A 12903-nucleotide genomic window follows, 5' to 3' on the forward strand; every position below is an offset into this window, starting at 1 on the left:
ATTATTATCACTAGCACTGTTGTTTAAATATCTAATTTATGTATTGTATGAGTACTTCGTGTCGGATTACGTTATTCAGCCGGCGTACCCGTCACCTGTCGCCTGGTCGGATTATGAAGGTTAGGCTTCATCATTGTACCAGCCACCGGTAGCAAATGATTCTTTTTATGGAACTGAGTCTTCATCGCACCACGGGCGAAACGTTCATGCCGGGCCAAACCCAAATAACAAAGATGAGTACGATGACGACTACATACGCGAAGTGAAGGTTTCTTATAAAACAGATGCTGTAAGACACCGTGTGTTTTGTTTAAGTTAATATTATTTATTTGTATGTTATTTAATAAACGGCCGAATAAATAGCATAAAACTGTTTCAGATTTTTGAGAGCTGTGAGGAGCTGGAGAAATGGGTAAAAATTAGAGGAGGGCAGAGGAACTTCACATAGGCTCTGGAGAAACTAAAACAAATGCTCAATGACTGCATGGAGCCACGCGTGATCCTGACTGACGCGGACCACGCCCTCATGAACGCCTGCGACGCGGTCTTCCCTAATGCCACCAAAAATTTATGCAGGTGGCACATATCTGAGAATATAAGGAGAAAATTTAAGGGCCTATATAGCAAGGATACGGGGACGGACTTTACGTACTGGTGGAAGGTCTTGTATCGGTCTCCGACGATACAGGAGTACGACAACCGTCGCATTAACATGGAGCGTCATTTGATACAGGACGATAGAACATGTGAGTCCTTCAAACCAGATGACAGTTTTTAATAGCCTAAACATACGTCTTAATAGCGTTTCCCTTTATCTTTCAGAGGTCTGGCAATACATTCGCAAAAACTGGCTGTATCCATACAGACATAAGTTTGTAGCATGGTGGATCGACGAACGCCGAAACTACGGCGAAACTACGACGAACCGAGTTGAGAGCCAGCACACAAATCTGAAAAGGTACCTTAATGGAAGCAACAACTCGCTCGACACAATTGCCAGACACATCCTTAAAATGGTCAACTCGCAGATGAAAGAGATCGTTAAATCTTTTCATGAATCCCGTTCCAAGGTCATGGAAGGACATCGACAGCACGTCTGGTTGAAGAAGTTAATAAACAGGGTGTTGACTCACGCTCTGGGTCTACTTGTGAACGAGTATGAGTTGATACACAAGATGCGTGACGGCGGGGCTTCATGCGACCACCATTTGTATTCGTCTTCGGGGCTGTCATGTGCTTGTCGGATTGAGGGATACATAGTTAACGACACGTGTATCCCAATAAAGGATGTTGACCCGTTCTGGAGGAGGCTTAATTTTGATCTAGCTTATCCGCCGAACGAAGAGCCAGACTATGAAGCAGGTATGCATGAAATCAACGATACGCTGTCGTCCATAGATGACCCTAATCAGAGGAAAAGTTTTTTTGCGCAGCTCATATAAGCTATTCCAAGGAGATCTAAAAAGAAGTCACCCGAAAAAAGAGAGGATCCTCAGGGGCGTTCCAAAAAACCAGATCCCCCGAGACACAGCTCCTAAACCCCCGCTCCAGATCTCCCCAGACACAGCTCATACACCCCTTTCTCGCCACAGGTGCCCAACAACGAAACCCCCACCCCATCCTCGCTGTCTCGTTCGTTGTCCCAGTCAGCGTCGCGGTTTAATATTCGTCGGGGACGACCTAAGACATCGAAACCTACAGGAGCTCCCCTCGGGTTTCCTTTGATGGTTTCGCCAGCGCAAGTACCGGCGATAGAAATGTTTAGGAGCGTCATTCCTGGCTGGGCCCAGCCGTTTGTCGCAGACATCAAAAACGTACGCCCAGACAGTAACTGCGGTTTCCGATCAATCGCCGTGGGTTTGGGGATACATGAGAAACACTGGTCGGATATTAGGCGGGCAATGCAGAACGAGCTGGAAACGAACGAAGGATGGTGGAGGGCGATGTTCAGCAAAGAGGATGAAAGATTGTACGACTGGGTTCATTCCAGCATTTCGTACTCCAACACGGTCAAACCGGCGCCGCCGAGTCATTGGTTCAGCGTACCCAGTCACGGGCACATGGCTGCTTAGACATACGGGTGTGTGTTAGTTGACCTAGTTGGCAATCAGACCGAATCTTACTTCCCATTGAGAATCGGTCCTGACTTGATTTCCGGATCCAGTGGTTATAGGCATCGCTAACAGGGGAGGTGATCACTCGATATATATATCAAACTGGTAGGAGATTTCCAAATGCCTACGCCGAACCTTAACTGGGAAATAAGCGCCTTACCGGCGGCCCTCAAATGAAAACACTGTACGGACAACGTATGGAGGAGTACAAACAGATACGCACGGGCTGGCGAAGGGAACCCTCTAACGTAGATCTAGACACCGTATAGAAAAAATGTATCAATGGATGTATGTAGACACACACACATATACATACATAAATAATAATAAATAAAGAAATAACAATAATATTAATAACTAATAATATAATAAATAATAATAATACTAAATACTAATAATATAATAAATAATAATAATATTAGTAACTAATAATAATAATACTAAATACTAATAATAATAATAATAATCCTAAATAATAAAATAGGCAGAATACGCCGCGTATAGACCTATACGCGGCGTATTTAGGCCCCTTATATGGATCGCGGCTGCTCAACTGCCACTTTATTATTTCAAATTTCAAACTCCCGCCAGAGCAACCGAGCATCCGAGCATCCAAACACGAGTCTACATTGGACCAACACCGACCGGATTATGACACGAGCCGAGGAGATTTGACCCGACACCGGCACGACATGGAGGTAATTTTTTAATATTATGTTGATGATGATGGTTATGTTTAGATGATGATGATGATGTGATGATGATGATGCTGTTTTGTGGATGGATAAAACCGGCCGGAGTCTAGCCGTCGGTTTGCTAGGCCTATCAGCGGCGGCGTATAGCCCTATACGCCGCGTCTGATATATAATTTTTTTTAATTATTTTATTATTATTATTATTGTTATTGTTGTTATTGTTATAATTATTGTTATTTGTTAATATTATAGTTTGGGGACAATGAGATTGAGGAGGAGCTCGAGCAGGAGCACGAGCAGCAGCTGGGGCGGGGGCGGGGGCGGGGCCAGGGGCGGGGCCGCGGACCCCCAGTGGGTGACAACGTGTTGGTCACCTACCCTCATTTGCAGTTCGCTGAGGGTTCGGACGACCACACACGATACATTCGCCTACGCCATATGCACCCGTTTTCCAGCACGATTATCTCCTAGTCGTTTTTGGAGTCCTGTGACGCTTACCAGCGGGCGGCTGAGTACATCGGACAGGATACGCCCTGGAGCCGATGCTTCAGTATGCCACTATCAGCCCATCGGGAGCTGACACTGGAGGTTTACAACACGATACGCGTTAGTAAGTTTACTCCACGTTGTTATGTTTTTAAGATATTTATTATATTATATTATATTATATTATATTATATTATATTATATTATATTATATTATATTATATTATATTGTATTGTATTATATTATATTATATTATATTATATTATATTATATTATATTATATTATATTATATTATATTATATTATATTATATTATATTATATTATATTATATTATATTATATTATTGCAGGCCCCGCGCGTCTGGTACGCTAGAGATTCAGATGAGGGTGCCAGGCGCCGATACGACACAGTCGGAGTTTACTTTCGCATGTTCGGGCAGGACGTCCATCTCTCGATGGAGGAGTTCGCGGTTGCTCTGGGCTTATACACGCGCAGGAGGTACGCAGCCCGATATACACGGAGAGCATCCACTAGATGCCGGAGGACGACCTGCGGGTATGGTGGCTGGCCATCAGCGATCACGACTTCGAGGATAGGCCCTTGGACACCAAGTCCAAGGTCTCGGCTATTAGGGACCCGCTGCACAGGTACGTTCTTAAAATGTATTGTATTTAAAATGTATTGTATTGTTTAGTATAATGTTATAATTATTAATAATATAATATAATATTAAATTATATTATATTATAATATAATATTAAATTATAATATAATATTAAATTATAATATAATATAATATAATATAATATAATATAATATAATATAATATAATATAATATAATATAATATAATATATTCCAATATAATAAAGTATATTATATTATATTACATTATAATATAGTATAATATAATACAATATAACATTATATTATTATTATTGTTAATAAATTATATTATCTTATATTATACAGGTACCTTCACAGGCTGATTGCGATGTCCATCGCGGGTCGCAACCAGGGCGCGGAGCACTGCAGCCTACGCGACCTGTTTTTTTTTAGGTGTCTGCTGACTCACACGCACTGCAACCTCGCTAGGGGGTTTGCAGACTATTTTGTCGCCTACCTGTTCAGGCAGGGACGAGGGTCCTTGATGGGTGGCGGGTACGTCACCCAGCTTGCGATATCTCTGGGCCATGGAGCCCTGGTGAACGGCCTGCGTATCGCTCCGACCCCTCCGAGCGAGCTGGATCGCCTCCATTGCGGCGGCATGCACATTGTGCGTTCGTTCCCCGGGCTCAACGGCCCGCACGACCGACTGGTGGCCGGGGCGGGGGCACGTGCGCCTTACGTCCCGGTGCCTTTAGTCGAGCCTCCCCCGGTCGCGACACCGGAGGTGGAGCTTGTCCATGAGCCTGTCGACGCGGGGGAGGGGTCCAGCGGGGATTTGGACGACGGTGGTGACGGACTTGAGGATCCAGGCGCATCTCAGGTACGTTTTAATATATTATTGTTTTATCGTTTCTTTTAATTCGTCCACACGTATTAAACGTATTTATGTTGTTTTGTTGTAAGGAGCCGACGCAGCACGTTCCACGCACATATCGCGCGGTGCGTCTGGGTCCCGCCACCGACGCCAGGTTGTATGCCTTTGAGTTGGGGATGAGGCAGATGTCGCGCCAGATCGATTGGCTTGTTAGCAGTCGGGTAGCGGAGCTGTCTGGTAGGGGATATTGTAACATTCGTCAATTTCGGGTCTTGTTTGTATTCGTTTTTGTATTTGTTTATTATGTAAACCGACCCGATTTGTAAACCGAAGCTTATGTTATAATCAAAATGATGGATTTATGTTACAATATTGTTTCACACTTGTTGGGTCTTGAAAACATCCTATTTTTATTTTTATTTTATTTTTATTTATTTATTTATTTTTGTTGTTTTATGTTTTTGTCTTGATCCATTTTGCATGAAACTCTTGTGTCTCACACCCATATTTGACCACCAACATTACCCTATATATACACCACCTTTCCTCTTCATTTTCCCTTGCTACAACTCCAAAAAAAAAAACTCTCTCAAACATCAAAGATTCAAGGTTATCTTCTTAAGTGTTCTTGAAGGTTTTTAGTCTTTAATCTTAATTAGTTTATGTAGCCTTATTAATACTTGTTTATGGTTGTGCAACATATATATAATATACACCCCTTGTTTACCTTTGGTAGTTACTTCTCCGATTCCGGTCGGTGAGGTTTCGGACCTCATAAGGCAAGGCTTCATGGAGGACTTCGTGTCCTTGATATATATACATCTATATAACTTGTTCATATATATTAATCTTGCTTATTTTAGTTTGTTGGTCATGTTTACAAGTTCCATGGTTATGGGTTTTTAAGAGTCTATGCTTCGGTTTAACCGTAAATAGCTCTAAACCGTAAACCGAACTTTGTTACTAGTTTTGTTAAATAATTGTTTAAACATACTTATTGTTAGATCTAAGTTTCTAAAATCATTTTTACAAATTCTATGGTTATGGGTTTGTAGAATCTTACCTCGGTTTTAACCCGAAACACGATCCGAACCGAAAACCGAACTTTTGTTTAAAGACTTTATTGTTAACTTTTGGGTGTAAAACTTAAAGTATTTTTATTTGTACATTATTATACAAGTTCTTTAGTGTTTGGACATGTGGAAACCATCCATGAACTTGTTGTGAGATGGAAACCGAACCAAACCGATTCTTACTCGCTTAAGACACACAAGTGTTTTTTTTTAGCCATCAAGACTTGTATATTTCTTTAAAAATAGTTACAAATTGATTTTTAAATATTTTCTTAAGTACCTGGAAATGTTGGATCCAACTTGATCTCATAACAAAGTTTGGACCGACAAAACCAAACACTCGCTTAACGTGCGTTGTTAGTTCTAAAACAATGAAACTGCATACTTGGTTAAGTCTTGTTAAATTTTATTGAGTTATCTCATAACATTCAATATTTTGGAAAGTTGACTTTGGGTTTGACCAATTATCAACACCCGAACCGACAACCCGAACACTCGATAAAAAAAACCCGTTTTTAGTATCTTTATTCCAAAGGGATTTGCATTCTTGCATTTTATCCACCTTATTACTTAACATAGGTTGAGTAAATATTAAGGTTAGATACTTTAACCCGGTTTCGAGCAAACTTACATTTTTAAAGGGTTATTATTATAAATTCTTAAATAGTTACATTTTAAAACCTTGAACTTTAATTATTTACATTTCTCAACATTTATTTTGATTAAAGACCTTCAAGACAACCTTTCTAAATTCAAGACTTCTTTTCTTTTTAGGCATTGTGCGTTAAACTCGTCGTTCCGACAAATCTCCAAATTATCATCTTTCAAGTTTACTACTTGAAGGTGAGTACTTCATACCCCATTTTCCATCTTTTATTTTGGGGGTGACATTTCATACTTATTCAACAAAATGCTTTATATTTGAATTTTAAACCACAAACGTAGTTGTATACTTTACCTAAATAATTGCTCGATTTGGTGTTCTATGCTTATATGCCTATGTGTTTATCGCTTTTGGTTGGTGGAACTATAAAATCCTAGACTATTTGGCATCCCCTTATAGCAAGGTGTCGTTAACGTAATGCAATTAACGATAACTATAAAATCCTAGACTATTTGGCATCCCCTTATAGCTAGGTGTCGCTAATGTGTTTAGCGATATCTATTTATCCAAATTACCACTTTTATTTATCGTTTCGTATGCAAGTTTTGTGGCTATCTTTATTATATACTAATATGATTAAACTTATGAATTGCTCACCAACCGTTGTGTTGACAAACTTTATTTTATGAAATGTTGCAGGTTTGCATCTTGGTTGATTTATGATTGTGAAGAAAACAACATCAAAGACCTTAGGATATTAGTAAAAATGAACAATATCAAATTTGCCATATTTTGTGATATCTTGTTTATGGTTATTTTATGGATAATTGTTATGTGACATTTTCGATGTTGTGAAATGAAATGAGTTTATTAAATACTGTCACTTTAATTAGTGTCTTGTGCTTATGGACAATCGTTACACCTCGGCATGTTCCGCCGCCTTTGGTCGGGGTGTGACAGATGAGCTAGGTACAATATAAATAGAGTCGATTCAATGATTTTGGAGGTCTAAATCGAAATGAGATTTTATAACCATTACATGGCAATTGTTAAAAAGCCCCCCCCCCCCCTCCCACCGGCTTATTACAAGTGTTGAGATCGCGACCTGTCGCTTAGCAACAACCAAGCTTACCACCAAACCAATACATAACCTTGAGCTCATATTGCCTACATTAATATATCAATATGTAAGGGTTTTTTTTTTGGATTTGGAGGTCTTATTTAAGTGTGGGCCTAAAGCTTTTGCCTGATTTCGCCGGCCCACGAGCCTGCCCTGAATACAGGTACTGATCCCGAAAATCCTGATCCTGAATCTTTAAAAAATTTGGTAGTAGTATTGAAAAATGCTCAGTTAGGTATCGTTCGGTACCGGTAACACGGTCAAATATTCTCGGTAAATACTGGTACCAATCCCGATTCTATTAAAAGCTTGGTGCATGTACCAAATTAGTTGTTTAGGCGGTACCTGTACCCAGTACCATGTGCTCATCCCTATTGCTGAGTGCAGACCAACACTTATCGATTTATATCTAACTTTTTAGCGGCTTATTTATTGATTATTTTTTAACTCATTTGATGCAATGAATTAGTAAAATAAAACATAATTGACTTTTACTAGTTCATTGGCAAAGTTAAAGACTTTAAACATGCTGAGTTGAGAGAGTTTGGAAGGTACTGGGTATAAGTCCCGAAGCAGTGTAAGGGAGTGACTTTTCAAGTTAGTATTCATCTCGTTGGTGATTCAACTTCATTTATTATCTTCTCAAACTCATGAACCGCAAAACAAATAACACTTTCGAGTTACTACTTTGTTGGCATGTAACCTAATTATATTTGTTTATAACAAATGGGATTTATATAATTGTTGCGCGTCACGTCTTCTTAGAGTATTTTTGAGTTGTGAGCCTCTTACTGGACTTTTGTACCAAATCCGTGACTTGGCTCGTATCACGACCTTGGCTTGTGCAAGGTTTCAAACTTGTGTTAATGCCTTTGCATGATCCTTGTGGCTTTGTGTTCATTTTATGGGTTCCAACTCATGACTGGACTTGTTTCGTGACTCACTTACCTTTGGCCCATGACTGGGACATTGTCGCAGACCAGGCCATTGTCACGATTATGTCAATGGGATGTGGGATATGGGTGGTCTAACCCCATCAGTAACCAACTAATCAACTATCTCGCTAGATAATACATATCAATGAAATACACGTAATATTTACATAGTTTTTATGGTTCTCTATCTAAGTTTGATTTTCAGATTTTGAGTGACTCTCTCTCTCTCTCTCTCTATATATATATATATATCTACCTATTCTAATAAAGTAAAATAATTGTGGACACTTGTCATGTTTTGGTTAATTATCATAATTTTTTCCCTCCAAAACTAATATACCATAATATATGTAATAAATCAATAATTATTCACTTTCCTTTTACATTATATTTATATAATATCTATATATTTTTATAAATGTAAATATTGACATATTATTTTACTACATATTTTAAAATACTTAGTGAATTTCAAAAATCAACAACAAATCATGTTTCTCAAATGAAAATTGTTTCGGGTTTTTTTTATGGAATTTAAATTTGATATTATGGGTCAAAAGTTGGAAATGAAAATTTTGAGTATTTTTAAAAGTTTGAGAATGCAAAATAGATTTATCGTCAAATTTATTATGAGTTCAAAGTGCTGACTTTAAAATGTCAAAAGTATGAAAGTTAGAATTTTAAACATGATTCGGGTTTCAAATTTATTTTTAAGGGCATTTTTTAAAATAATCAGAACATTGTTAGAAAGCATGTCATGGAAAACTATGCTCAAATGAAACAAAATATTCACAAAATTGGATAGGTTAACATATTATTTTTTATGCTGTCATTATGACAACGTCAAGAAACCCTCTGAAACTTATCAAAATCTTTTTCATGATGTAGCTCAGAAAAACATAGCTTTCGAAGAATATCCATTGCTACAATTTAATGTTCTACTTTATTTTAATTAGTGGTAAATTAATAAATATATCAATAAAGGTAACGCTCATTTTTTATTTAGACTAATGGTTAGAAATACTATCGTATGAGAAACTTTATTTCCGAAATTAGTTCATAACCAAAAGTCTTTCAATTATACATATATGACACTGAGAATGAATTTTTCAATAGAAAAAAATATTCTCGTGTACGTTTTTACACGAGCATTTTTTTATTAAGTTCATTTAAAAAAATAATTTTGTGATATAAATAAAATCAATTTATGTACACATTGTATAGATACAAGCATAAATGTAATACATTTTTTTCACATACGGTATGTAATTATTGTTTTACTTATAATTTTATAATTTGAATTATCACATGTGTGACACGGGCTCTAAAACTAGTGTGTGTATATATATATATGTATATATAAAGTAAAATAAAAAGCTTAATGTTTGTCTTTAAAATAAAACAAGTATTTATGTACTCGCGTTGCGGTGGAGCAGGTTAAATGCATTATTTGTTCAAAAACTACAGTGCGTTGCGGCGGTATGCGTCTAAAAGTCGATCGGAATTGTTTCGATTTGTTATACTAAAAGTATCAAGCCAAAAGTTTCATTACCGAAGTCGATGGGCCCAAAAGTATAGATTTGAGTTGAAATGGTAAAAGCTCTATTACGAATGTTGAGAAATCAAAAGGTATGTATGTTAAACTTTTGTGACAAACGTCTAATAAACAAAAGATTGTAATTAAAGTAGAGGGACCAAATGTTGAGAAATCAAAAGGTATATATGTTGAACCTTCCGGTTTAACCGGTTATACCATTTTTTAAGCCAATCCGATACGAGTATAATACCGGTTTTTAAAACGTTGCTTGTACTACCTTATGTAAAAAGTTGGACACATTTAATGAACAGTAATGATCAGAAGATATTTTGATTTTTAATATATATAATCAGACACTTGCTTTATAAACTACCATATTGTGTTTTCATTAGAAAAGAGTCTCTTTACACAAATCATTCCGTTCATTTCTCACTATTTAAAAACTTCTCACACCTTTCGTTCCTGTTTCTATATTCACTTTTTTCTTTCAAAAATTATTATATTATTAAAAAACAAGTACTATAAATTAATCATTGGTAGAAGGTTTGAGCTTTTCAACGAATACCCCATTTGTCTTATTTTGGGAGAATATTAGCAACGAAAGATTCGAGCTAGGCCTTATGCAAAGGTTGTCAGTTTGAACCACTAGCCCACCCAGGTTTTTGTCTCACCGTGTGTTACGCTACAGAGTTCTGCTCTTATAAACGCCAAGTCAAACTCTGAAGCCAGCGCGGGCTCGGTTAAAACAACATGGTATGACCAGAGTGGAGCAACAAAACTCTAAGTGCGATAACATAAAACACAAAAAAATCACCGTTTTTAAAAACTACTCTTAAAACATTGAAAAGACTTTTGACCAAATGTTTTGTTTCTTTGATGGACGTGTTGCTTTCATTGGCGGATCCAGCATACAAACGGGTGGTTCCCCGGAACCACCCGAGTTTCGAAATAATAGTGTACGGATATATAGAAGACGCGTAGGAACCACCTTATAAATTAAGAGGGAACCACCTAAAAAAAATTCCTGGATCCGCCACTGGTTGCTTTCTCAACTTAAACGGCTAACATTAATCCATCGTTGGTTTCCCACCGACACACTTTCAAGTCAACCCGCCCGAGACTTACCTGCCCCATATGAAGCCATGAGGGTACTTCATTTTATGTTGTATAATTCTTTCATGGTATTTTTGTGTTGTATTAATGGTTTTTTTTTATTCTTTTTAGGAAAATTGAAAATAAATAATTCCACATTTTGTGTATTGGTCAATAATAATTACACCTTTAAAAATCACTAGCAACGGTCCCACCTTTTAACTATTTTTGTCTCACTGGTCATCCGTTAAAAAATAGTTAACGTCGTTATGTTTTTTCCATAGTTTCAAACCGATATTTTAGGGCTTTTAATCTGAAGAACGATATGAGTCAACAGATGTAAAACTTATCTCGAAGCGGTGATTCAAATGGATTGATTTTTGTTAATTGGAAATCCAAGCACCCGAATTGAAACATTGTTTCGTCGTTTGGATCACCATCTCGAGATAAGTTTTACATCGGTCGACTCATATCCTTCTTCCGATCAAAAGCCCTAAAACATCGATTTGAAACTAGGAAAAAACTTAACGACGTTAAGTATTTTTTAACGAATGACCATTGTGACAAAAATAGTTAAAATGTGGGATCATTGTTAGTGATTTTTAAAGGTGAGATTATTATCGGCCAATACACAAAAGATGAGATTATTTATTTCCAATTTTCCTTCTTTTTAAAGATATGCCGAGTGTTGGTATGATGCTAACATTAGGGTATATGTTTTATATCGTTGAATCTATGCTTTTATGATGTGTCTTATATTTATCATCTTTTTTCTTATTCAAACAAAATTGTATCTTGATTAAACATATAAATGTATAAGAGAATAACCTAATGGATATAGCTTTCCTTGTCAAACATGTCATAGAGGTAACATGGTACTTTAGCATAAGTGAGTATCTTAATAAACAATCACAGTTTTTATAAAAGTAAGAACAAACGTATAATTAAAAGACCCGTTTTATGGTGTGAGTGTGATCAAATGAGTTATACCATCCCTTATCTTATAAATAATTTTTTTAACAGGTGTAATTGGCGAAATGACATTATGTTGTTCATCGGTTTATGAAAAAGCGAACATGTCGCCTTTTAGATGAGAGTGTTTATACAATCAAAGTGATGACGAGAGAGACATGTTGTGATTCATGGCCATAGACTGTTTGTTGGAGAGGAAGGGTGTGCGCCTGTGCGGTTTGTGAGGTGGGAGAGAGAAACCGCACAGTTTATGAGATTGTTTGTCGTCCAAAAACTAAAACCGACTCAAACGTGCCTATTCATTTAACACATTTATTTTCCAATTCATCACCACATAAAGCAACACTCACAAAAGTTTACACGAACCTTTTCAAATAACCGGCACAAACAATTTTTAACGTAAAGAATGTGAGACCAATTAGAATAGTTATGCTAACATTAAAATTAAAGTGTGTATATATATATATATATATATATATATATATATATATATATATTACCCTAGGTTAAAACATTTTCGGATTTCACCACTTCCCATCATGCTTATAAAATTATATAATGTTTGAGAGAACCCAAACCATAGAGATATAGCTTAAGGGTTTCAATCGTGTAGGATTCACATGTTAATCATACACATTTAACTTTATGTTACTCAAATAAGATATGCATAACCAGCTTATTGAAACGAAGTGAACAAATTAAAAAATTCCCAAGTTTAAATTATTATGAATTTTCATTATTAATAAGTAATCTAGATTCGGATAAGTTCATTTGTTCTTTAAATTAGCTC

At 36.8% G+C, this 12903-nt stretch overlaps 1 protein-coding gene across 1 annotated transcript; it reads left to right on the forward strand.

Moving 5' to 3' along the window:
• Nucleotides 1-484: 484 nt before the first annotated feature.
• On the forward strand, nt 485-2072 carry LOC143579840 (uncharacterized). The gene is made up of 3 exons (XM_077063022.1): nt 485-770; nt 823-1362; nt 1702-2072. The coding sequence occupies exons 1-3, from the start codon at nt 485-487 to the stop codon at nt 2070-2072; spliced, it is 1197 nt and encodes a 398-aa protein (XP_076919137.1).
• The last annotated feature ends 10831 nt before the right edge of the window (nt 2073-12903 follow it).

The sequence above is a fragment of the Bidens hawaiensis genome, unplaced genomic scaffold (genome assembly GCF_021521415.1).
Source record: "Bidens hawaiensis isolate Kalapana, Puna unplaced genomic scaffold, B.hawaiensis_p1.1 tig00029992_1, whole genome shotgun sequence".
In the NCBI taxonomy this organism is placed as follows: Eukaryota; Viridiplantae; Streptophyta; class Magnoliopsida; order Asterales; family Asteraceae; genus Bidens; species Bidens hawaiensis.

What these genes read in the sequence shown, in the direction of transcription:
- LOC143579840 (XM_077063022.1), top strand. Translation starts at nt 485, where the DNA reads ATGGAGCCACGCGTGATCCTGACTGACGCGGACCACGCCCTCATGAAC. An exon ending in GTCCTTCAAACCAGATGACA is followed by an intron (nt 771 to 822) that starts GTTTTTAATAGC and finishes TTTATCTTTCAG; the next exon opens with AGGTCTGGCAATACATTCGC. An exon ending in AGAGCCAGACTATGAAGCAG is followed by an intron (nt 1,363 to 1,701) that starts GTATGCATGAAA and finishes CGAAACCTACAG; the next exon opens with GAGCTCCCCTCGGGTTTCCT.